General features: G+C 39.2%; 1 protein-coding gene across 3 annotated transcripts in view; it reads left to right on the top strand.

Moving 5' to 3' along the window:
* arhgef3 (Rho guanine nucleotide exchange factor (GEF) 3) overlaps positions 1–18684 on the top strand; it is a 93455-nt gene extending 74771 nt beyond the window's left edge. For all 3 annotated transcript variants that reach the window (XM_053652611.1, XM_053652612.1, XM_053652613.1), the window contains 9 exons: positions 2555–2662; positions 4887–5057; positions 5899–5961; positions 6510–6606; positions 6732–6808; positions 11081–11338; positions 12140–12310; positions 15831–16017; positions 17175–18684. In XM_053652611.1, coding sequence (XP_053508586.1) covers positions 2555–2662; positions 4887–5057; positions 5899–5961; positions 6510–6606; positions 6732–6808; positions 11081–11338; positions 12140–12310; positions 15831–16017; positions 17175–17458 — 1416 coding nt within the window. In that variant the 3' untranslated portion in view covers positions 17459–18684. The remainder of the gene's footprint in view (positions 1–2554; positions 2663–4886; positions 5058–5898; positions 5962–6509; positions 6607–6731; positions 6809–11080; positions 11339–12139; positions 12311–15830; positions 16018–17174) is intronic.
* Positions 18685–25381: the final 6697 nt, after the last annotated feature.

The raw sequence follows: 25381 nt of genomic DNA, 5'->3' as shown, positions 1-25381 counted from the left end.
TAGTGCTCACCGTGAGTTACGACCCGGACCTGGGTGTCTAATTTGGCTGTATATCTTCTGAATTTGATGCACAGGGTCACGTTGGCTGCGTGTTGTAAAGGTCGAGTGATTTGCACCTCGTGTCAGGCGTATATCTGTGCTGCAGTTCATCTTCATTCTACTGCATCGCTAAGATATATGTACTGTACAAGTCTGATATTTTACAACTGCTAGAATGTTTTGGCCCAAGATAAGTGTGCTTCTTTTTTAATCTCTGCAGAACCCTACTAAATGTCATCCAAATATCTTTCCTGTTCGACCCCACTTAGGACTGTTGGGTGTTAATGGAGCTTCTGGATTGATTCTGAATATCAGAATAACAGAGACATCTGTGATATGATATGACAGTGAATTGCATCACAATTGTTTGTATTGAGTATTGCAGGTGTTCTCTGTATTGTTTAACACGTTTGGGCCATTAAACTTAACTAGGGGTGTGTACGATGTGACGAAAATATTATATCACGGCACTTAAAGTTACAGTATTTCTACAATACACAATATGTATCAAAATATATAGGTTTGCTAACAAACTGCCAAAAAAAAAACCCCAACGTAATGTTCTGGTTTATGTTCGTAATAACATTACGTAATCAAATAAAACAATGACATAAAAAAAATTATATGGTTCCTATAAAAGTTATAAAAAAGATATTGTGATTCCTGCTATCTCAGATTATTGTGACACAATTTATCACCATATCGATATTACGTCACCTTAGTAATAAGTAGCTGATTGGAAGTAGCTTTCTGATTGGAGTATTCTCATCTTCCTTGTTAAATAATGTTTTGGTAGGTTTTAAAAAGTTCATTGAATTTCAGTTCTGTTCATTTTGTCACACCGAGGTGTTTTATGTTTTAATGGCATTTATGCTTTTGCAAGACTATCATGAATATCATGTTGCATTGCACGCATTGGGAAAAGCTTTCCACGATGATTTTTTTGTCGTACCACCCGCTCCTAATCAGAGCTCTTTATCAGGAAGGTCAGGTGTAATCGATAGCTGCGCTCGCTCTATAAGAATAAAACACGCATGTAATTGTACATTTTCATGCATCAGTGACAGCTAAAATCCTTGCAGTCATCTTAGGTATCGGACACTCATGGACATGCAGAAGGCTCTGAGAAATGCTTGTCTTAATGTAAGAGCTGCAGTAATGTTGCACAGAGTGACAAAGCAGTTAAAAACATGATTTCTATAAATAGTTCTATCACCAAGGGTGATTGTATTGCTATGAGAATGAGTACAACCAAGACACTGAGATGAGTGAGCGAGTGAGTGAGAGAGAAAGTGAGCGAGCGAGTGTGCGAGAGGGAGTGCGAGCAAGTGAGTGAGTTAGCGAGAGAGTGAGTGAGACATTTTCATGGGGTTAGTTTGGAAGATTTAGACATAAATGACTTTTTTTTGCTTGATTTAGAATACATATTCTTAATGCATTAGATATACACCAATCAGCCATAATAATAAAACCACTGACAGGTGACGTGAATAACATTAATTCTCTCGTTACACTGGCACCTGGCGGGGGGCGGGGATGGGGGGTGGTTGTATATCAGGCAGTAACTGAACAGTCAGGTCTCAAAGTTGATGTGTTGGAAGCAGGTAAAATGGGCAAGTTTAAAGGATCTGCTGCTAATCTCTTGGTGCCAGATTCCACAGCACACCTTCAGACGTCTTTCTGGAGTCCATGTGTAGGTCTCGACAAGGGGAACCTACACAATATTAAGCAGGTGGTTTTAATGTTATGGCTGTATAAGGAATAAAACAATACAATTTATTCATTAAAGAATGGTATATTATGCTTTATATTTGTTTATGGTCGTGTTTAATGTTATCACATACCTTTATAGCAGCTATAAAACAGCCTTTCTCTTTGTTTTCTGTCTTGGACTTAAGATAAAACAAACCCACTGTAAAGAATTATTGTGTGTCAGGAAAAACCCGTTCATAAACCCATTTTAAAATCCGTTCACATGGACCCTTTGTAAGTTGTTCGTATAGAAACGTTAATGATATTAGAACAAGCGCGTTAATATAAACCTGTGATCTGAATGATAGAAAGAAAATGAATCGGTTAACACTTTCTGACCAATCCCAACTGAGAATTGGGGTATAAAATTAATATAATGTGAAGACGGAGTAGGCCGATGCTTCCCCCGTCCCAAAAACAGCGATCTGAGCAGAATGCCGGGAAACAGGAATGTCTGTCACCTCGATCAGTGAATTCTGACTGACATGGCGTGTCTGGCATCTCGAAAGAATCCTTGGAGGGGTTTATGACCTTGGCGTGAATGCCAGCCGACAGTCTCTCAACTCTGCCACTATTTAGGCTGATTAACATCCCATATCCTTGGGGGCATGAGCATGAATAAAAAAACTGGCTACTGTGTTTTGAGTGTAACGGTCTTCAGTACATTCGATAAACTAGAAGGTTGTTCTGCGCTGTCTGTATGTGGCATCTTGAGTGTGTGGTGACATTTCTTTTCTAATGACATTGCTCTGTGTGTTTGCAGGAGCCTAGCAACAAGCGAGCGAAGCCTCTGTCTCGAGTCACCTCGCTGGCTAACCTCATCCCACCGGTGAAAGCTGCTCCACTGAAGCGTATCGGACAGACGCTGCAGGTACTGCACTTGTTTATGTGGAGCAGACACAACACGATATTACACTTGAAGTTATAAGCTAGTGTTGCTTGAGGACGTGACCTTGGGGGGGCTCCTACAAAGAGGGGGTACGGTGTCTTAGTGGTTAAGCATGTTTGGCTCACACCTCCGGGGGTTGGGGGTTCGAATCCCGCCTCCACCCTGTGTACACGGAGCTTGCGTGTTCTCCCCGTGCTTTAGTGGTTTCCTTCCCCTGACATGTATTGTGGACTGATTGGCATTTCCAAATTGTCTGTAGCGTGTGAATGAATGAGCGTGCGAATGTGCGTGTGATTGTGCCCTGCGATGGGTTGGCACCCCGTCTCCTGCCTTGTGCCCGGAGTTCCATGGGATAGGCTCCAGGCTCCCCCACGACTCTGTGTAGGATAAGCGGTGGATGGGTGTATTTACAGAATGTATTTTTATAATATAACAAAACTGAGGAAAAAACGAGGCAGCGATTATAGGTTTTCCCTCCATTTTCACAAACACGACTGAATCAGAATCCCTGTCCTAGTTAAAACAACTGGTGATTCAGGGGACATGAGACAACCCATCTCATTGGATTGATCTGAGGAATTTACAAGAGCCAGTAATTCGGATTTCTTTATGCAGATTTCTCTTTTATAAGCCTTGCTACACACACACATTCATGTCAATGGGCAATTTAAAGTTAGTCAGTCCATCTACTTGCAATAGTTTGGGAGCTGGGAGGAAACCAGTGAACCTGGAGGAAACTGGGACACAGGGAGAACATCAGCTTTAGCCAGACAATAACCCGAGCTCAGGATCGAACCAGGCGCTCACTCTAGAGCTGTGAGGTGGCAACTCTACCGTAATAAGTAAGTAACTTGCCCTAAAATTGAGCAGTTCAAATGTCAGTGTCATGTAAATCATGGCTCTGTGTTGCAAACCCTACACAGAACCTAGTCTCAGGCCACAGAGTATCTAAAAATCTTAAAGTATGGAGTCTGACCGGCTTTCCACAGTTCCATGTCTATGTACTTCCAAAACTTTGTGGTTAGCCATTTGCGATGTCAGTCAAATGGCCTTTTCCTGTGAAAGTAGGTCTTGGTTGTCTTTAGTGATAAATAATAACATAAAGCATGCTTTTGCAGAGAGGCAGCCGTGACGTTCCTCTGAGTTCTAGTAGGGTTTCCGTGTTTACTGTCCTCTGTCTTTTGATAGATGTTATTTCAAATTTAAATTTTAAAATAAAAATAAAAAACTTTTAAATAAAAAAAAGAAGATTTTGTATTATTCAGAGGTTCTGGCTTGTTTTTTATGTTTCTGGAGTTGAGCTGTGCCTGAGCCCTCGAGCCAGACTTGTGGTAGCAGCTGTTGCTGTGTGATTGAGTAGGGGCTGTGGAGAAGGTAGGCATGCCCCAGCCCATCTGGCTCAGAGAGAGGTGGAAGAAAAGGAGAAAGAGAAAGAGACGACAGAAGTGGGGAAAGTGTATGGCTTGGGAAAAGCAGGCCCGAAGCCCGGGACAGGAAACGAGACAGGCCGAGGGTGGTTTTGCACGTCTGGGTTAGGGTTAGGACGCAGAGAGTGTCTCTGTGTGCAGAGTGTGACTGGAGCACTGAGAACAGGCCGGTGATTCATCACAGGCTTTCCCGTGTTTTCGCTCTGTCTGGCTCTCGCCAGCTCCTCACTCGTGCCATTGTTCTGTGAAGCCGGAGGAAGTGAACGCCGTGTTTTGACAGACGTTCAGAGCAAACTGGCGCAGAGAGTTAAAACCAAACCAAAACACAGAGAGCCGTTTATTCCTTGACGGCGATATTTATCGAGTTATTAATGTGGTGCTTGATGCAGCAGGCTGTTTATCAACTAGAAAAAGAACATTCAGCCTTGATCTTCTTGTTATCTGTCAATTTTTTTTCTGCTTGAGCCTTCTGGAGCAATGTTGGACTTTTTGTCTCTGCAGGCAGTCTGTACTGTCTTTGACTAACCTCACAGAGTTGCCCAAGCTACGAAGAGCAAGAACTCAATCTGGAATATTTTATTTTTATTTTGCGAAACATCAGGCCATGTTCTTACTCATGTGACTTAAATGGATGATACGTTCGTTATATCACTACGGTTGAGGAGACGGTACATTAGATGTTGTAACACTAATCCCTGTTGATTTATTACCTATTGATTTATTATCACAATTCCTCGTTTTTATCCCTGCCCCCCCCCCCCTTCTATGTATCCCTTCAGCGCTCCATCAGCTTCCGCAGTGAAAGCAGGACGGAGATCATGCCTCCTCGGCCATGGAGCAGACAGGCACCGGCGGCCAACACCAAGCGCAGAGACAGCAAGCTGTGGAGTGAGACCTTCGATGTAGGACTGGGACAAATGCTGTCCTCTAAGGAGATAAAAAGGCAGGAGGTAAGACATGGTCGTAAGATAACAATAATATAACGAGCTAGAACATAATTAGTGTTCGTTCAAAATAGCGTTATGTCGATCAACGTAGTTTTAATAGAACTTTTGAAGAGACATCCGATATACCAGTTCGGCCCTGGTGCGAATAAATGAGAATATATATTTTTTATTTGTTAATTGTTTGGTCACCTTCTTAATCAGCCAGACTTTCATACAGCAAGACAGATTAAGATTCTTTATTAAGCACTGAATTCCTAATGGCCGGTTAAACAAGACCTTCAACAAACCTTAGACATGAAACGCAGACAAAGCCGAAACGCACAAACCCTGAGGTAAACCCTGGAGGCCGACACCGACTCCGAGTTCCAGTTCACTAATCCCAGTACAAATTATACCCTGCAAGCTCACATGGAAAACACACGGTAGGCTGAAACCTAGCAGTTGTTGAAGTGTGTGGCGGAGGGCGTTGAGGGTTTTAAAGACTTCTCCTCATTGCTCCCTTGTGTTCCTTTAACTTGTCCACGCATGCAATCATAGCTGTCTAAGCATAAGCCACTGCTTTTTTCGGTAGTAAAAATTAGTCCTGCTTGAAACATGGGAGGCTCGTTCGTGTCATGCCCCCCCTCCCCCCCAATAAAATTTGTGGATTTTATTCCACAAAACAGCTTTTCTTTACCCCTGAACTGTTCTTTCCCTTACTAGTCATATGCTTCCTATCCTACACCTTCATAATTTCCTGACACACACCTTTTCAGAACGTGAACCTTCAATTGTTGTGAGCGTTCTTTCCTCTAGGCTTTATTTCTGAATGCCATTACCAAGCTTGCCTCTCTTCTTTCTTCAGGCCATTTTTGAGCTGTCTCAAGGAGAGCAGGACCTGATTGAAGACCTCAAGCTGGCCAAAAAGGTTAGCTCTGCTTTTCCAATTAGTGGCCTTTTCCTGCTCACTTCACGCACCATATAAACACCGAGTTAAACCCCCTCTGTGGGAACCTTGGCTCCGATTACTGTTCATAGAACAGAGTCACACGCTCCACAGGGGGGTTGAAGGGAAGTCTTGGATTCAAGGAAGCACATGAGAACACCCTTTTTTATTTATATATATATATATATATATATATATATATATATATATATATATATATATATATATATATATATATATATATATAAAATGTGTGTGTGTATATATTATATTATATTATATTATATTATATTATATTATAGTATTTTGCAGTCAGGTCAAATTTGTGTCTCGCTGTACTTCTGAAGTGCCTTTCCCTTAGTGTTACTTGATCTGTTTATTTTAAGGACAAGATGACCCTTAGCTGCACATGTTTTTCTGGGTCATATTCTTAGCGGTTTCATAATTCCGCCCCAGCTAAGACCGCTCCAGAGTACTTTTCCAAGTGCCAGATTCTGAGCCCGGCTAATACTTATGTGATGTAACTGCAGGCCTACCATGACCCTATGCTGAAGCTCTCCATTATGACAGAACATGAACTCAATCAGATATTCGGCACCCTGGATTCCCTCATCCCACTGCACGAAGGTGAGACTCGGCCCTGCATGAAGTTATCTGCCTCATGTAACTGTCATAGTTCTTTTTAAACCCAGCACCCTTTAGTCAAAACCCCAAACTGCCCATAATTCTGCTCTTCCTGTCTCGCTTTGTAGATCTGCTGAGTCGACTCAGAGAGGCCAGGAAACCCGATGGCTCTACAGACCACGTGGGACACATTTTAGTGAACTGGGTAAGATTTTATTAATTGGTTTGGTTTAGTTCTGGTCTGCAGTGCTTTGTTGTGATGGATGGTAAAGGAGCAGCAGAGGTACCCATGTAACGTGTTTACAACAGCAGCTGATTATCGAGCCAAAGGGTTTTCAGTGCAGTCACATCTTCCTTCCTTGTGTGGAAAAACTGAGTTTGATGTATGACTTAGGGCAAGTTGACAGGGAGGGGGTCGCTAAATCCATCCCTTTTTGCTGTAACAACCATTTTTGTGCCAAATATTAAGGAAATTAAAGGTACTGGAACTCCCCTGAACAAGAACTATACAGTTTCTAGTTCTATCAAATGGAGGGAACCATGGTAATTCTGTGAAATGAGCATTATGTGACATACAAAGGTTTTTTGTTTGTTGTGTGAATATTATGTTAACAATGAAAATTCTTGCATCTATTTGTATTTGTGTCATTAGGAGCAGTCTGTACAGGATTTCGGGGAGTTATTATTTTGTGATTATTGTGGCCAAAAATGCTTTATTTTACAAAATGTGTGATGCAACTTGCATTTTTTTGGGGTTTTTTTGGAGTTTTTGGTGCTTTTCTCTTTTTTTTTTTTTTTTTGGCAGAAAACTACTTGAATTGGCGAAATTGCAATCGCACGAAATTATTTCACAGTGATGTTTGTTGGTAAATGAGACCTTTCAGCTGTACTCATGTTCGACGCACATGAATCGAAGAGGGCTTTGGCTGAACGTGCATTGTGATGACATCACACGACGCGTCTCGGCCCAAATCTGTGGAAAATCTGCGGTAGTTTTGAAAAATCGCAAGCTCCTCAGAATATTGTGGAATTTGCTTGATTTTTAGGTTCGCTTTTGCGATCGCAAAAATCCTGGAGGGACTGGAGAATCGTATATAAATAATAACACCTTGCAATCCTTTCGACTCACCACTTATGTGAAAACATAAAACATGAAAACCTGGCCCTAAAACTAAAAACAGTTCCACTGGTGGAAACACACCTAATAATGTGACTATTTACACACAAGCACACAGGCTAGAACACTGACCGGTTATTTACCACCGTGATGTCTTAAAATGACTGTATTTCATCTTGGTACAGCCAGTAACATGGAGGGTTTTTTTTTGTGGTTTTTTTTTGGCTTGGCGTTCAGCTGGAGGAGTAGCAACTTCTCCAAGCAGCGAGTGTGTGGGAGGACTCAATTGTGGTGGTTTCTCAGCAGTCTATGATGCTTATTTATTCAGTGTTATCATGCCATCATTAAGAACTTGGAATACTCTCATAAGTCATACAATCAGCGGTGTGCGTTAGTTCCGTGTAAAAGCAGAGATACAGCAAGGTCTTTTGACCCTACGCCAGTACTTCAGTAAAACGTGATTTCATAAAGTTTACATATCATCCAGGTCGTCCAAGCATCACAATCTCTGATGTCCTTTTAACCAGCGACCTATAAGTCGCTGATAAGGGCTGTTTCAAACAGAGTGCAGCTCTGTGTGGGGTTGAAAGGATGAGAGATGGGGGGTAGTCACTGCTTTCAGAGCTCTACACTATTAATCTCACTCGACAGCTCTGTCCTGTCCAATGTTGCTATTCAAAGCTTCAGGTCTGTTTGCATTTCTGTGCGTTACAGGAAAACGTATCAGCTTTTTTTTTTTTTTGTTCAGGCTCTTGAGCAACGTTCAGTGTTCGAACATGATTCTAGACAGACCTGCCGTGTTTAGCTGGTTTATTTGACTGTTCTCCAAGTGCTCCATTAAGAAATGAAATGAGATAGTCTTTAAAAGTGGCCCAAACCTATGTTTGTTTTGATTTTGGTACAAATCTAACCTAATGTAGTTTTGTAAAGTGGCTCATTTGATGCATCGTTTGGCTTGATGATTAGGATATGAGGAAGCGTTAAAAATGTCCAGTTGTTGAATTTATTTGTGTATATTAGTGACCCGTCCTACTCGGGACATTTTCAGTTTAAAAAAAAAAAAAAAGTTGTGCATAGCAAGTCAAACAAAGCAGTAATTATGGATCCCTTTGCATGTAAATAAATATTGACTCACATGGTAGAGAGCCAAAGCTCTGCTTATTTTTCCTCATACACACAAACATTATTTTTACGAAGTGTCTTGTGAAAGCGTTTTAGGAAAAAAAATACCTGTTCATGAGATTTCTCATGCATCTTCGAATCCATCCTTAAGGCATGCTTTTAAACTCGCACAAAATTGTGTACTTCTTTATTATGATTAAATCGTTTCAGGGTTCGAAATGTGATGAATCTCGTAGAAAAATCTGAATTTTAATACAGGTAGTTATCACATAATATGTAATAATGACAATATAAGAGCCTATCAGGTTTTAATATGCAAATGCAGTCCATCTACCACACAACAGTTTATGAGAAAATGGATGGGAAGTTAGTGGCTTTCATTCCAAAAATTTGGATTTCTTGATGAGTAAAAGTTTTGGCACCATTTTGATAGAACTGCTTTCAGTTAGATTTCAATTACCGCGTGACTTCACGTCACGTATGAGCTTTCCTTCCTGAAACATATTGCTTTGTGCTTCCTTTCCATATATTCGTTTTATGGTATAACTTGTACACCTTTTTCCGGGCCTAAGCTCCAGGTTGTGATTTATCTGCGTTGTCCATCTCTTGCGTCAAGTTGTTGCTGTCCTACACGGCTGTCCTTTCCTGTTTACCGCTAACAGAGAACAATGCTTGCCAGAGAAGGACGGTTTTAAGAATGTAGCTGTTACCTCTGATTATTTCCTTCAACGCTCATCTGTCCAAGAAGGGTTTCCACAGCAGGACCGTTTGCGCTGGGAATATCCATCAAGTGGATATTGCCTAACCATGTAAACATTTCTCAATGCTGCTTCGCCTCAGAAGAAGCTTTCGCTCTCTCTCACACACAGGGTGGCCTCGGTAAAGAGCAGTGTTTCTTTTACATCTTGTTTCGTGATGTTTTGTATCAGGAGTTCATTAAAAAAAATGTTTACAGATTATGGGGTATGTATGATGTATTATATAAGGAGTAAATCATTTTGGGGTGTGCTATTATTGGAAAATAATCAACGACAGGGTGATGTGATGTTTATTATTCATGTTCTACCACAGCAGTTTGACAGTGATTTACAATTTTCTGTTTATTAAAGACCAACATGTACTTTTCATCCATTTATAGTTACCTTTAATGTTGTGGAACATCTGTCACTTACATTATAACAGCTATAAACAGTTGTTCCTTTGGCGGTTTCAATTTTTTCTTTCTCTTGAAGTTAAAAAGATAAAAACGCAGATAGTCGGAAAACTTCTTTAGTCACTGCTTTACCTCTGACACTGGAGACTCTTTCAGAGATGCTAAATAAACATCTGCTTGCAGAAAACATCATATCAACTAACATATTATAAAGAGCGTGTTGCGGCCAGAACTATTGTCCGAGCTACTGTTATAATATATACTGTTATTTATATGTATATATATATATATATATATATAATAAAACTACTCAACAGCTTCTGACCAAACGGTATCAACATTTCTGAGCCTGTACGTCAGAAATGACATTTATAGATGTTTAAAGACCCAAAGGACGTAAACGAGACATGCATCCAGCCAGAGATGACCACGTGTCCACAATGTAATGCACAGGGATTGATGTGATATTTAACAGCCTGTTAATTCATCACTCACTTTGGCGAAATCCCTTTTTTTTTTTTTTTTAACTGCGTCCTGCTCCTCCTTTTACCTGCTGTAGGAATGCACAGCTGTTCCCATAACGCTGACTGATTACAGGTCAGCTGAAGGCATTTCTTTCTGAGTGCCGCTCTCTGGTTATTATCTCATCACACCGGTGTGGTAGCATTTGTTCACTAACTTTGTAGGAGACAGCCTGGGCTTATGGAGAAGACAGGAGAGAAGAGGAGAGAAGAAGAGAGGAGAGGTGCAGCTGCAAGGTCTGCTGTAAGACCCAAGCTTAGCCAAAGGATAGTTATCTAACCTGCACATGTTTTTGGCCACTCAGTTTACAGTCCAGATGGATGGCATAAAGGCAAAATAAAATTGTTTTTGTCTTTTAAACCTTGTAGCAGCCTTGATCTCTGGGACAATAAATAAACCACCACGATTCGAAAGCACTGGCTATGAACTTGCAACGGTGGGGATGCCTTATAAATAGGTGCAAATCAAATTACATCCATGAACGCTGTTTAGAAACGACAGACGCCGGCTTCAAATAGCAAAGCGGCTTTATTACATTACTCCGTTTTCTTTCTCCATCGCAGCTGCCCTGTCTGGACTCCTACAACAGCTACTGCAGTAACCAGGTGGCTGCAAAAGCCTTACTGGACCATAAAAAGCAGGACCACCGAGTACACGACTTCCTGCAGCGCTGTCTGGAGTCGCCCTTCAGTCGCAAACTGGACCTGTGGAACTTTCTGGACATCCCACGCAGCCGGCTTGTCAAATATCCACTGCTGCTACGTGAGATTCTCAAACACACACCTAACGACCACCCGGATCGGCAGCATCTGGACGAGGCTGTAAGTATAACCAGTCCACATGGAAAGAGAATATATATTACACAGTGGGGTCCAAAAGTCTGTGAGCACTAGAGAAAATGTTTCTGTTTGGCATTCTTTTTCGATTTAACACAAAGGTTTTCATGGCAAATGAAAATCTTAGAAATGTTTACATGCATTTCACAGTTTCTTAGTATTCAGTACGTCCCGTTTTTGCTTGAATAACAGAGTGCACTCGAGCTGACACGGCATCTACAAGTTTGTGTAAAACCCGATGATCCATGTTGGATCAAATCTATCGGAACGCATCGTCTGAACACGTGCTTCAGTGGAAGGGATAGGACTCGGGGAAAATCTGACCTTTTGTACAAAGGAGTTAACTCGGTCAAGGTCACCAGCTTGCGCCAAATTGAAATTTAAATAGTGACCTAGAAATTGTGCAACATCTTAAATATTGAATAGCCAAGATCTTGCATATGTCCTTGTTGTTGTTGTTTTTGTTGTTTGTTTTAGAATTTTCTAAATTTTTCTGAAACTCTGTTTATTTTTAGTTTTTAAATAAAAAGAAAATCCCAGATTTTCAGTGCGTGGTCTCATATACATATATGAGAAGGTCCAACTTCATATAAAAGTGTTTAAAAAACACAGATGTTAAGCTTCTTTATTGTTCAAGCTTTTATACCGTTTACACAAAATCGCTAGCTTTTTTGATTATATCTGAATGTTTTTCTTCCTTTTTCCATTTGCCAGTAAAATCGCTTCAGGTTTCCTTTCGCTGCTTTTTCATAGCCACCACCTGACCCAGTCTGTTTTCCCTCTCAGATCCACATGATCCAGAGCATCGTGGCCGAGATCAACATCAAGACGGGCGAGTCAGAGTGCCGTTATTATAAAGAGCGTCTGCTCTACCTGGAGGAGAGCCAGAGAGACCTTCTGATCGACAGCTCTCGCATTCTCAGCTGCCACGGAGAGCTAAAGAACAACAGAGGAGCTGTGAGTATTATATAAACTCACAAACCCTGTTTAGACCTGTTCGCTTGTCGGATTAATCCTGACAAGACTGTAACCATTTATGCTACTCGTCAGATGGTTAACCAGATCGAAATACGATCGTGCTATTGCATGCTCGTAGCATCTGACGTCCTGTGATTTCGGTCTTCATTTTCAGTTGCCGCGTCAGAGATAGTGATTTTGAGTGGCGTTTTTAATTTCCTTAAAGTGTACTATACGTACTATATGGGGAGGGCTTTTGGTTGTTCAGTGGGGCTTGGAGAGATCACATTTACACTTAAAATGGCGAAAATGTCTGTCAGACCTCCTGAAGCGGGTTGAATTATTGGATTGGATTCTGATATAACATCAGGATATAATCCTGCAACTCAAGACTAATGAAGCAAGCATGTATAAACAGGATCGTGTGCCGTTAAGATTTCTGGGAAATCTGTGGATTCCCCTTTTTAGTGTTCGATATGAAACGCAAAACAGGTCTTGATGAAGAGTGATGAACAACCTCTGTCAAGGATAAAATTATGCCTAATATTTAGCACATTTTTTCTTCTTCTTTTATTAATCTTAATTGACCGTGTAATTGGCTAACCTTGTATATTGGATTCTATTGGCCCTGATGCATTAAAAATTATGAGCTGTCCATTTGGTTGATATTTATTCATTTCCAAGATGATGTATTAATTTAATTATTTACATTTGACTAAGTAGCCTGTTTTTTTTTTCTAAATTGCCTGAATAATTATGATAAATATTTGTGATTTCAGTATCGAGCTGCTGTTGTTGTTGTTGTTGTTGTTATTATTATTATTATTATTATTATTATTATTATTATTATTGGCTATTACCGTGCAGTCCTAGATGAAAGATTTGAGTTTATTTATTCAAGAGGTTATGGTCTGTCTTCAAAGCAATGCACACGTTGTAAAAGCTGAATAAGAGTAAGAACGTAACCCAGGCTCGTGGGAGATCTCGCCTTCACTTGCTATGTAATCTAATTAGAGTTCGGTGCGTTTACTCTTCCTACGCGCTAATTGGAAGCGCCTGTTTCGGGCTGTCGCCTGTCACTCATCGTGTTTCTGCACTCACGTTTGATCCAACCTCGAAGGCTTTCTTTTCTTTTCCAATAAGAGACTTCCATCTTAATTGTGTCGGGTCACAAAAATGAGAGGGCAGTGCTGTGGAAACACACTAATCGGAGGAAAACATAAACCGAAGGCTATTAATCAAAACGCGGTCAAGGAGCAGACAGAGCGGCTTTGCCTTTCATGTAGAGAAACATGACTGGGCTTTAAACAATGAACCAATAAAGTATGAATACTACACAGGAAGGAAAAAAGATTGAGTAGACCCAAACAGTAGCGTTTGATTCCGATCTGTTTGGGTCAGAATGTTCCCAAGCATTCCCAACTCAACTCAATACTTTTAAGCATGTAATGCGTACTTTTAAGAAACGACCAACACGTCCATCACACAGCAGTGATGCTGAGGTTATATGAGGTAGGAGGCAAGTCAAGTTTCCCTTCAGTGTATGCCCCATTTCCTCTGAACCCCCTGCTGTAGGTCAGGGAGAGCATGCATATCAGTTTCCTTCATCTACACGCACGCACACACATACACACACCACCTCCTTTCATGGTCAAGCATCAGAGTCGCTCTCCAAATTCAGTATGTATTACACTCAAGCTCATGGGATCAGAATGGACCAAAATAACTTGAGTATTTATCAAAATGGAAATATTGACCGTGGACAAATCCGCCTCTGGGCTATGCGTTGCTTTGATAACTCACAGGTTACGTAATTTCCACTATCACATCCCTAAAATATTTATTAAACAGACTTCCATGAAGTTCTTCCTCAGACATACACATGTGTATTATCCTCTTCTATAGATTATTTGAAGTATTTTAAGTAACTCGGCTAATCGAAAGCCACTTTTGCTGGTGGGAAAATATCAAGCAGAATGATTTGTAATACTCCATTTGCTGCTTTGTTTTCCATTTACACTGCCCTCCACTAATATTGGCACCCTTGGTAAATACGAGCAAAGAAGGCTGTGAAAAAAGTCATTGTTTCACCTTTTGATCTTTTGTTCAAAGAATTCACAAAAAATACTCTGCTCTTATGGATATCAAACACTTGCAAACACAACAAAGGTTTATTGAGATTTAAAAAAATTTTGTCACCTGGGTGACTAGGAACAGGAAATTGTTCAAGGATGACTTCCTGTTCCACAGGTGTATAAATATGAGGTAACACATAGGTCAAATTCCCTTAATCATTCATAACAATGTGTAAGACCAAGGAATATAGCTGTGATGTGCAGGAAAAGGTTGTTGAGCTTCACAAAATGGGAAGTGGCTATAAGAAAATGGCACAAGCATTGAAAATGCCCATTTCCACCATCAGGGCAGTAATTAAGAAGTTCCAGCCATCTGGAAATGTTATGAATCAACCAGGAATTGGACGTGTGTCTATATCGTCTCAACGCACTGTGAACAGGAAAGTTTGAGTGGCCAAAAAATCTCCAAGGATCACAGCTGGAGAATTGCAGAAGTTTGTTGCTTCTTAGGGTCAGAAAGTCTCCAAAACTACAATCAGAAGTCACCTACATCACCACAAGTTGTTTGGAAGGGTTTCAAGAAAAAACAAAACATCACTCTCATCCAAAAACAAACTCAAGCGTCTTCAGTTTGTTAGACACTACTGGACCTTCAAATGGGATCGGGTTCTATAAATAAACACCAGAGGTGGTTTAGGCGCACACAGAAAGGTAGCCATATGGAAAAGTACCTCATGCCCACGGTTAAATATGGTGGTGGCTCTCTGTTTTTCTGCCAGAGGATCTGGACATTTTGTTAGGATACATGACATCATGGACTCCATCAAATATCAACATACATTAAATGAAAACTTGACTGTGTCTGCCAGAAAGCTTAAAATGGGACGTGGTTGGATCTTCCAGCAGGACAATGATCCAAAACATCAACATCAACACAAAATGGTTTACTGACCATATAATCAATGGTCCTGCCATGACCATCCCAGTCCCCTGACTCAAAACCCATAGAAAACCTGCGGGGTGAACTGAAGAGGAAAGTCCACCAGTGTGGCCCTCGAAATTGGAAGCATCTCCAGAGATTCTGTATGGAGGAATGGTCTCAGGTCCTTTGCCATGTATTCTCCAACCTCATCAGGCATTATAGGAGTAAAGTATTGACTAAAAGGGTGCCAATAATTGTGGCACACATATTTAACAAAGGTTTTTTTGTTGTTGTTGTTGATAAACCTTTGTTTGGCAAAGTATTGTGAATTTTTTTAACATATTTACCAAGGGTGCCAATATTAGTGGAGGGCACTATAACTTGATCTGGCTATCAGCATTTCCATGATGCTGACCTTTTTCCATCTAATGAAACTCCGGAGAACAAGTAAGAGAGAATTATAGCAGTAGGGCGAGTTTCTCTTGCACTTCAGTAACAACCCTGTCTTTCTCTCTCCATGCAGAAGCTACACGTGTTCCTGTTCCAGGACGTGTTGGTGATCACGCGGGCCGTAACCCATAACGAGCAGCTCTGCTATCAGCTCTACCGGCAGCCCATCCCGGTGCGGGACCTTGAATGGGAGGACCTGCAGGACGGCGAGATCCGCCTGGGCGGCTCCATCAGAGGGGCTTTCAGCAACACCGAGAGGAGTGAGTTACATGTTTAGTCTTAGTAATAACAGTTTTATCATCAAATCAATATAAATAGACAAAAACAATACAAAAAATAATAACTGTAGCAAACAGTGACTGCGAAGAAGTGCTAGAGCTAGTAAATGTCTGTTCTCTGCCAATGAAACATTATTCTTAAGTGAACAGAAATTAGAACATGGACATTTTTGCAGAAAGGACAAGTTTGTTTTGGTTCCACTAGCTAGCAAGTATACTACTGCTTTGGTTAATGGACGCCAGTTCAGTAAGACAACCTTTATTTTATTGGATGTTATCAAAAATGACCCAAGTACTCCTTACTACAGAACAGAAAGCCCACGGAGTAGAGTTGGACCTCATCCAACCCCTTCCTATCTGGGGGGAGCTGGGTGGAGTCAAGACAAAATTCTAGGGGGTGGAGTGTATTTCAGGTTGGATAAGTGTGCTTAATGTGTCATACAGCATTGTGTGGGTTAGGGTTAGGGCTTAGGCTCATAGGCGGAGTTGGATGAGATCTAGCGCAACGCCCTGAATTTTTCTTTTTGGTTTTGAAGAGTTATTTTCGGTTCCGATTGAAATTATGAGATTAAAATCTTTAAATAGTTTAGTTGACACCTTGTCTTGGTTAGAGAGGCAATGTTAGAACTGAAATCAACCATCCATGATTTGAACATGACTACCAGTCCTCCAGTTCAGGCCTGAGAATCAGATGTATCGATCTAACATTAAATTTGCTTTTTGCTAGGCAGAAAATCCTTTATCTAAACTTTCCTGTATTTAAAGTGCATTGATGGTAGGGCTGGGCGATATGACAAAAATATCATATCACGATACCCATATCACGACATTTTCTATGATCTATAATTTGGCTAACAAACTGCAAAACCTGTGGTACTTTTCTTTAATACATACAAAGACAAAGTAGATTAATTTATTTTTAATTACGTCAAATCACCAGCATTCATTCAGTACCATTTTAATTTGTAATTATTAAAAACATAAAAATATATATCACCATACCAACGATATCTCAGAGATGTGTATCGTGTAATCATTTATCACGATATCAATATAATATCGATATATCGCCCAGCCCTACTTGATGGGTTTTCTTCAAACCCCATTATAACAAACGTCTCCGTTCCTTCCCCTACCAGCCAAGAACTTTTTCCGGGTGACGTTCCGCAGTGGAGGTCAGCTCCAGTCGCACTCCTTCCAAGCCAGCGACACCTTCAACAAGCAACAGTGGCTGAACTGCATAAGGCAGGCTAAAATAGCGACCGGCTCTCAGCCTTCCCAGCACACGGCTCCCGCTCAGGACAAAACCGAGGAGCGCATGGACCAAAGCGACAGCGACTGCTCAGACTGTAGCATGGACACTAGCAATCCCGGTGCTGAGGCTGGAACGCAGCTGATGGAGCACGCACACGTGGACGTGTGAACACCGCGCTGTCATTGTAACGTGATCGGACATCTGCAATCATCTCCGCTCACCAAGCCGACCTGTACAGTATTGTCATGGAGAAGCCATCTGTACTTTCAGTAGAAGCCACAGAATAGAGAGAGCACTACTTTTTTTTTTTCCCCCCACCACTACTTTATGTTCATGTCTCTTTCTACCTGTCTTTCTCTCTCTGTGGTGCATTCTGTCGCACTCCCAACTGTGAAACTGTGTCAGGTTTCCTGTCGTATGAACGGGACTCGGGTGAAGAGAGGACTCACTAATTTGTCATTCCTCATAGAGCGAACTAAAAGTGGCCCTCTGAGGAGAGGAAAGTTTCCACGCTGAAAGACGCATCATATTTATGTCCACGTACTGTGTTATGTCTGCGATAACCACCCAGACAAAACGACCAGAGGAATGTTTTCACGACAATCAAGAAGTTTTGGTGGCTCACAGTGTTGTAAAGCCTAAAGGGTCATATTGACGTTTCTGCAGTTATTCGAGACCGATCTTGAAGTTCTCGAGGTCATGGATGCTTTCCGTGCTCACAAACACAAGACATGAGGAGAGTGAAGCCAGAACCGTGCAGCTTTTATGATGACCGTGATTCTAGACGTCTTGTGTATGTGTATCCATCCCGACGTTGGAGCGCAGACAAACTGTGTCCACATGTTGTACAAAAAAAAAAAGCTGTTTGTACGTTTAATGAACTAAAAGTTATAGCTGTCATGCTGTTTCTCACGCAGACTAGGTTTTAATTAGAAGAGCTGAATCCAGCTAGAAAATGGAGGTTAATTTCATTAAAGCACTTTGATTGAGAATAAAAAATATTAGCCTGTTTGGCAGAAAAATCAGATTACCATAAAGAATTTTTTTTTTTTTTTTTTTTTTTAAAACAACAAAAAAAAACATCAGTTTTGTGAAAATGTAGCAGATGATCTCACTTGGTATAAAGTCATAATCGCTTGTGCCATGTTGCTCAGCACAACTCGTGTCTTTTCCCCAAGTGGTGTGTGTGTGTGTGTGTGTGTGTGTGTGTGTGTGTGTGTGTGTGTGTGTGTGTGTGTGTGTGTGTGTGTGTGTGTGTGTGTGTGTGTGTGTGTGTGTGTGTGTAAGTGTGTGTGTGTGTAAGTGTGTGTGCCAGTGTATCACCTCATGCTCTGCTAAAAGCAATGCCAAAAAGTGTTTTAATCCTGTGGGGTCTCGTTGTTTTGTTCCACGTCTGAGGCATCGGCATCGCCACTATAGAAATTATTCAAAATACAGTATAACGTTTTTATTGATTCCTTTTTTTTTTTTTTTTTTTTTTTTTTTTTTTTTTTTTAAAGAAATGTATTAAAATTTATGCAGTAGTGTGGTTATTTATAGCTTATTTTTCACTTGACCTAACTATGCTGTTCTTTTATTTCAAGTGCTCATAAAACAGGAAGTGTTACTGCAGGTGAGCGAAGTAGAAGTTTTAAGGAAATGGTAGCAAAGCCATGTGGAGGGATACGTGACCGCGTGACTATTGTGTTAGCACAGTATGCGTGTATACTGATGGAACGATGGTAAAGTGTGTAATGAGTAAACGATTTAATGAATAAATGATTTAAAACATTTCTTTTCTCGTTTCACTTTCATCTGATATTAAGAGTGTTTATGGTATATGATCTTGATCGTGCAAGGTTATGTAAGGAATAAAATACTTTTGGACATGCTGTTATACAGTCCCTCCAGGATTTTGCGATTATGCAGTTTGCCAGTAACGTTTTTTATTAAAGAACGACATGTACTTTTTACTCCTTCACTGTTATGTTTAGATAGTTATTGTTATTATTTATAACAGCTGTAAACATTTAAATTCTCATTTTTTTCTTTTCTTGAATTTTTTCTTCTTCTTTTTAACCTGAAAGCCATGTTATCAAGAAACCACAAAAGCTCTCCTTCCTGAAAACTTTAGTATGTCTGAAATCTTAGTTACAGCTTTATCTTCCTTACAAGAGTGCTGACACTGGAGACTCCTTCCAAAAATGTAAAATCGCAGAAAACCTGACGCAATAACTATGGAGTAAAGCTTTCTCTCACACGCAATCCTCTTAATGCACAAAATACTTGTTTTTAACAAAAGAAAATTCACATTGCTAGTTACTGATAACCGCGTGACGTGACCTCAGCACTTATCTTGTTTTCTTTAAAGGATATGCTATCTTTATTTATTTAGGAAAGTAATCACACCCCCCATCTGTGTCCTCGGTTGAGACGATCAGATATTAATTGCAAACGAGAAAAACTAACATCAGAAGTTCAGCTTGTTTTACACAAAACTATCTGAAGACTTGAAATGTTCTCGCTATTAAAAGAAAATCCTGGTTTAAGAAAAAAGAAAAAGGTGGAATCACAAAAATGTGTCACTGTTAATTAGCTGTAGGCTGAAACGAGCCGCTGAATAATGTAGGAGTGCTCACAGAAATATTCCTCTTTCTGGTGCCCTGGCAACAACTAAATATTTAAAGATGAACTAATCAGAGTCAGGTAAGGCCATTAGAGTTTCTCGAAACAGAACAACTCTATCTTTGAGAACTGATGACTGCTTCTGTGTGTTAGGAATCACAATTTGTCTGATGATGTTTATAATTTGCATTCCATCCATTAGTTTAAAGAAAATAAAATAAAAAGATTCATGAAGAGCTAGTACAGCACGAGTGCGATCTATTTACTGCTGTAAGGAGAATTACTAATGACTCGTTTCAGCTGTTCAGAATCGGTTCCTTCTTTTAGGAGTCAATAACTGCAGACTTTTTACATGCACAAACAGCTCTATAACACGCTACATGAAAGGTCATATTTGAACAACTGTAATAGGTGCACTTTAAATAAAATGTTTTGAATCTATTTATAGTTACACTTGTGAAATATATTCACCATACGAGACCCTGTGAATGAGCTGTTACTATAGAAACAGTAGCCTATTACAACCAGTGAATTAATATAAACCTGTGATTTGCCTTGAACTACTGTCAGAGCTGCTGTTATAGAAAATGAAGCAACACCTTCTGACCAATCAGCTTCAAGAATTCAGTAACACAGTGGTATAAATGGAGTTGTCCCAGTGTTAGTCTTATTATAGTAGCTTTGAGCTCAAGGCAAAGTAGGACTTAGTAATGAGTACTTTCCTTCCATTAACAGCTTGTGCTCACTTCCCTCATTTCCATTCTATAAGTGACTACAGAGTAGTGATGGATTTTTCACAAAAAAAATTCAACTCCTTTAAATGAGTCGATTAGATGAATCAGTTTTGAAGTACATCCAAATTAAACATTTTGACAATTTTGTAGTTTAATTAAAGGTGCAGTCAGTGAATTTGATGCAGTTCAGTGGAAGATTGGGTTGTGAAATTAAAATTTTAAAATACAGCCCTTCAAAACCATGCTTTCGAAATGTTGAATGTGAGTGCAAGAAAATTCACAGACAACAGATGTTTCTTGAATCTTTTTATACCTTTTAAAGAGGTATAACATCCAAAGAAATGATATACATTATACTGGCTGGCTGCCAGGATGTGAGGACAACCTAGCCAAATATTACAGTTATCATCTCTTGATATGAAATGACTGACTGCAACTTTAATTCTTTTTCATTGTGGTGTTGTGCTTGACTTATAGTGTTGTGTGATACTCATTGTTTGTGCTTTGTAAGTTGTAATTGCCCAATTTGTAGAAATGAATCAACTTCTATCTAAAGAGTTGAATCATTGAAATGACTCACTACCCTAGTAGGCTAAGCTTTTGTTGCCCTCTTGTGGTTGGTAAATGTTCTCAATGTTCTGGCTATTTAAAAAAAATAGTTTACAGGTTACAAATCCTGTCATTACTTTGGTATAATATTAACGTTGTTTATCAGTATGTGTATGCAGGTGTGTGTATATATATATATATATATATATATATATATATATATATATATATATATATATATATACACACACATATACACACACATATACACGTGTGTGTGTGTTTATGTATATATGAAGAAACGAGAGTTGGGAGACGCACGTTTTTGTTTACAGAGGATGTAAAGTTTGCAAACTGTTTTATGTAAAATGTTTAACTATTGCATGTCTGTTTGCTAATGAACATGTTAGTCTGCTATAAAAGGCAGGAAATAACAAGCGTTGAGCTTGCATCAGACTGCATTGTTTGTCTGGTGTGTGTGTGTGTGTGTGTGTGTGTACGCGTGTGTAAAGTTAATTAGTGCCACAGGGAACAATTGTGTGAAGGCCAGCCTCAGTAGGGTGAGGTCTTTGTCAACACTATTTGTTCAGTGGTTTTTAAAAAAAATTAATGTTACTTGATGAAGAGTGCCACTGACATGCAGCATTTTAAGCTGTTAAATTTATTTAATCAGTTTATTTAAAAAAAAACTTCCTTTCATACTTTATTAATTAACAGAATACTGTACTGTAGTATACAGACTATAAGATATGCATAAATCGAACAGCTTTGCCTAGAGCACTTCGACCTCCTGCAGTCAGGTGACCTTGATCATGAAAAGCCCTCTGGGGAAACCTTTGTGGCCATGATGCAATCAGAATCAACAGGAGAATGAAAACATATGGCTCTGCTGCTCCTCTGAGCTCATTTTCACTGCCAGGTTTTTCCCCATGAGGAGTCAGAGCTCTGGTTTCCCTCGACTCCCTCAGGAGAGCAGCTCAGATCCACACAGCCAACAGAACCACTGTGTTCACCTGCCTAACTGTATACTCATATTATTAATAGCACTACTACTAATAAGAATAGTACATTTGACTTATATACCATTATGTTTACAATAGATACAATTAGATAGCAATCATATCAGATAAATACAAAATAAACTTTTTTTTTTTTTTTACAAGAGATGAAAAGGAAGTAAAAACGTTATGAAACATAAAACCCCATTATTATTATTATTATTATTATTATTATTATTATGTCAAGACCCGAAGGGGTGAAGACCCCTGATGTTTTCATTAGTTTTTCTTTTTCTTCCGCTCTGGAAGTCTATGGCATCTCATAGAACCGCTTGTGGGAAAGTTATGAAATTTGGAAAACAAATAGCGGACAGTCTGATTTGTTAATACAGCAAATTTGGAGTCTCTAACTCAATCCCTCTAGCTCCGCCAACTGTCCAAATTTGCACTCACATTTATGTTAATAACATTTAAACTGTGAGTCCTAGAAATAAAATGATTCTTTCCTCTGATTCACCGACTCAAGCCGATTCGATTGCACCCTATGTCGTAATTTTCTGCCATGAAAATTTTTCTACCATTTTGAATTTTCTGAAAAACCTACTTTTTCAAACTCGCCCTAGGGCGTTTGTCCAATTCACATGAAAATGGGCGTGCATCATCCAGAGACACTCACGACAAAAATTATGTTCACGGAATTTTGATCAACTGTTTTCGAATGGCACTTCGACGAAGAGCACGCTAAAATGGACGTGATGGTATATCTCCATAACGCTTTAGAGTATTCATACCAACCTTATTGTCATTGGCATCATGACTTGAGGGTGTCTGCTGTTTCAGAACAGTGCCCCCTAGTGGTCACAAGATATGAAAAAAGCACATTTGTGCTTATAACTTCTGAACAGTTCGTCATAAAATCATGAAATTGGTCCTAATAGATTCATTGGGGCATTCCAAGTCCAACGATATGAAACATTCCGGCCATTTTGAATTTAGTCATAAAATGCTGCATTTTACAAACGACTTGGCGTATCGTTACGAAACTTGCTGTCTCTGGCATCATACTCTGAAGGGATTCAAAAAGTTGCGGGACATCGCCACCTTGTGGTAAAAAATAGATATAATGATGTATCATATGAATATATAATTTCTAAAAATGTTAATAGCTATTGACTCCTTTTGCCTACTGTCACGAGACTGGTCTTGATAGAGTCCGTGGTTCAAACTGATAACAATGATACCAATTATGTCATGGTGAACAAAGTTCCTGTCCGCCATTTTTAAATGTTTTGAAACCCTACTTTTTCGAACTCTTCCTAGATCATTTGTCCGATTTTCACCAAACTTGGCCTGCATCATCTAAAGGCACTCACGACAAAAAGCTATTCACAGAAGTTTGATAAACCAGGCCGTTTTTAAAGAGACTGTATCTCCGCAACGCTTTGAGAGATTGTGAAGAAACGCGATACGTCATCACCATTAGGCCCTGAGGTTAGATGTAGTGTTTCGGCGCACTGCCCCCTACTGGTCAACAGATAAACAAAATGAGCTATTTTGTCTTATAAACTGTTGAACGCTTTCCTGCACGATAAGAATCATGCCCAGATGCTACCTGAACTGTTTCAGAACAGCGCCACATAATGGACAAATTCTAAGAAGTAGCTATTTTTAGTTATTTTTTAAAAATAAATGTTTTATGGTTGAAATGTTTATGGTTCAAAGTTTACTTTTTCTAACTCCTTGTACACTGTTCTTCAGACTCGAACCAAAACATGTCACAAAGCTTCTTTTACTGCTCATGGTGACGACGATAAATAATAAAATTAAAAAATAATTAAATTGACGAAAGGCGGTATTTTGCAGCTATGTTTATTATTGTTGCTATTATTATTATTATTATCATTATTTTTATTTCATTATATAAAACTGCCTATTTGTAATTTTTCTTCTTTTTGTATTATTTACAGTTGAGGTCATAAGCAGAATCTGCAAAATGTTAATAATAAAAAAAAGTAATAAGAGGCATCATAAAACTTGCATTTTGTTTTTATTTAGTACTGCCCTGAATACACTATGTCACATAACAGATGTTCACATATAGTCCACAAGACAAGATAATAACTGAATTTACACAAAAGTTTATACACACTTGATCATTAATACTGTGTGTCATAACCTGGATGATCAACGACTGCTTTTTTGTTCTGTGATAGTTATTCATGAGTCCCGTGTTTGTCCTGAGCAGTTAAACTGCCCACTGTTCTTCAGAAAAATCCTCCAGGTCCTGCACATTGCTTTTCCAGCATTTTCTGTATATTTGACCCCTTTCCAGCAGTAACTATATGATTTTTGATGAGATCTGTCTTTTCACACTGAGGACAAACGAGGAACTCGTACACGACTATTACAAAAGGTGCAAACATTCACTGATGTTCAAGAAGGCAGTATTAATACACTAAGAGCCAGGGGGTGTAAACTTTTGAACAGGATAATTATTGGTATGAATTAGTACTGCCCTTCAGAAGCTACATAAGATATTTACATGTTTCCCAGAAGACAAAATAATAACAATTTATCAGTATTTATCAATAATATTGATGTATGGAAAAATATCAATATTTTTTATACCACACTATTAGTATTATATATATATATATATATATATATATATATATATATATATATAATATATTTAATTATATATTGCTGTTTATATTATGTATGCATAGATAACAATTATTAATTAATTTATTAATTAATCAATTCATCTTTTAATTTGTCAGAGTCTGTTCAAGAAACTCAAATTAAGGTAAATGAGTAAACCATCAACAATATATCACAGTAACAATAATAAGTAACACTGTATAAAGGTAAAATGTAAAAAATACAAGCAAAATATTACATTCCAAATGTATGAATTAGGCATGTACATTTACAGGAGGATATTTCATTGCATTTTAATTGCTACAATCATCTCTCTCTCTCTCTCTCTCTCTCTCTCTATATATATATATATATATATATATATATATATATATATATATATATATATCTCTTCTAAACGCATGTTGTGCTGTGATTTTTAATCATTAATTTAATATGATATTGGATGAATTACTGTAAACTGTGATGTCTGCGTATTTAATGTAGTAACACTAGGACACTGCCGGGGGCGCGCGCCCCTTCGTGTGACGTCACCCGACACC

Source organism: Ictalurus furcatus, chromosome 21 (genome assembly GCF_023375685.1).
Source record: "Ictalurus furcatus strain D&B chromosome 21, Billie_1.0, whole genome shotgun sequence".
NCBI classification, from domain to species: domain Eukaryota; kingdom Metazoa; phylum Chordata; class Actinopteri; order Siluriformes; family Ictaluridae; genus Ictalurus; species Ictalurus furcatus.
Note: the sequence above shows the minus strand (reverse complement) of the source record. Positions and strands in the feature narration are given on the sequence as shown.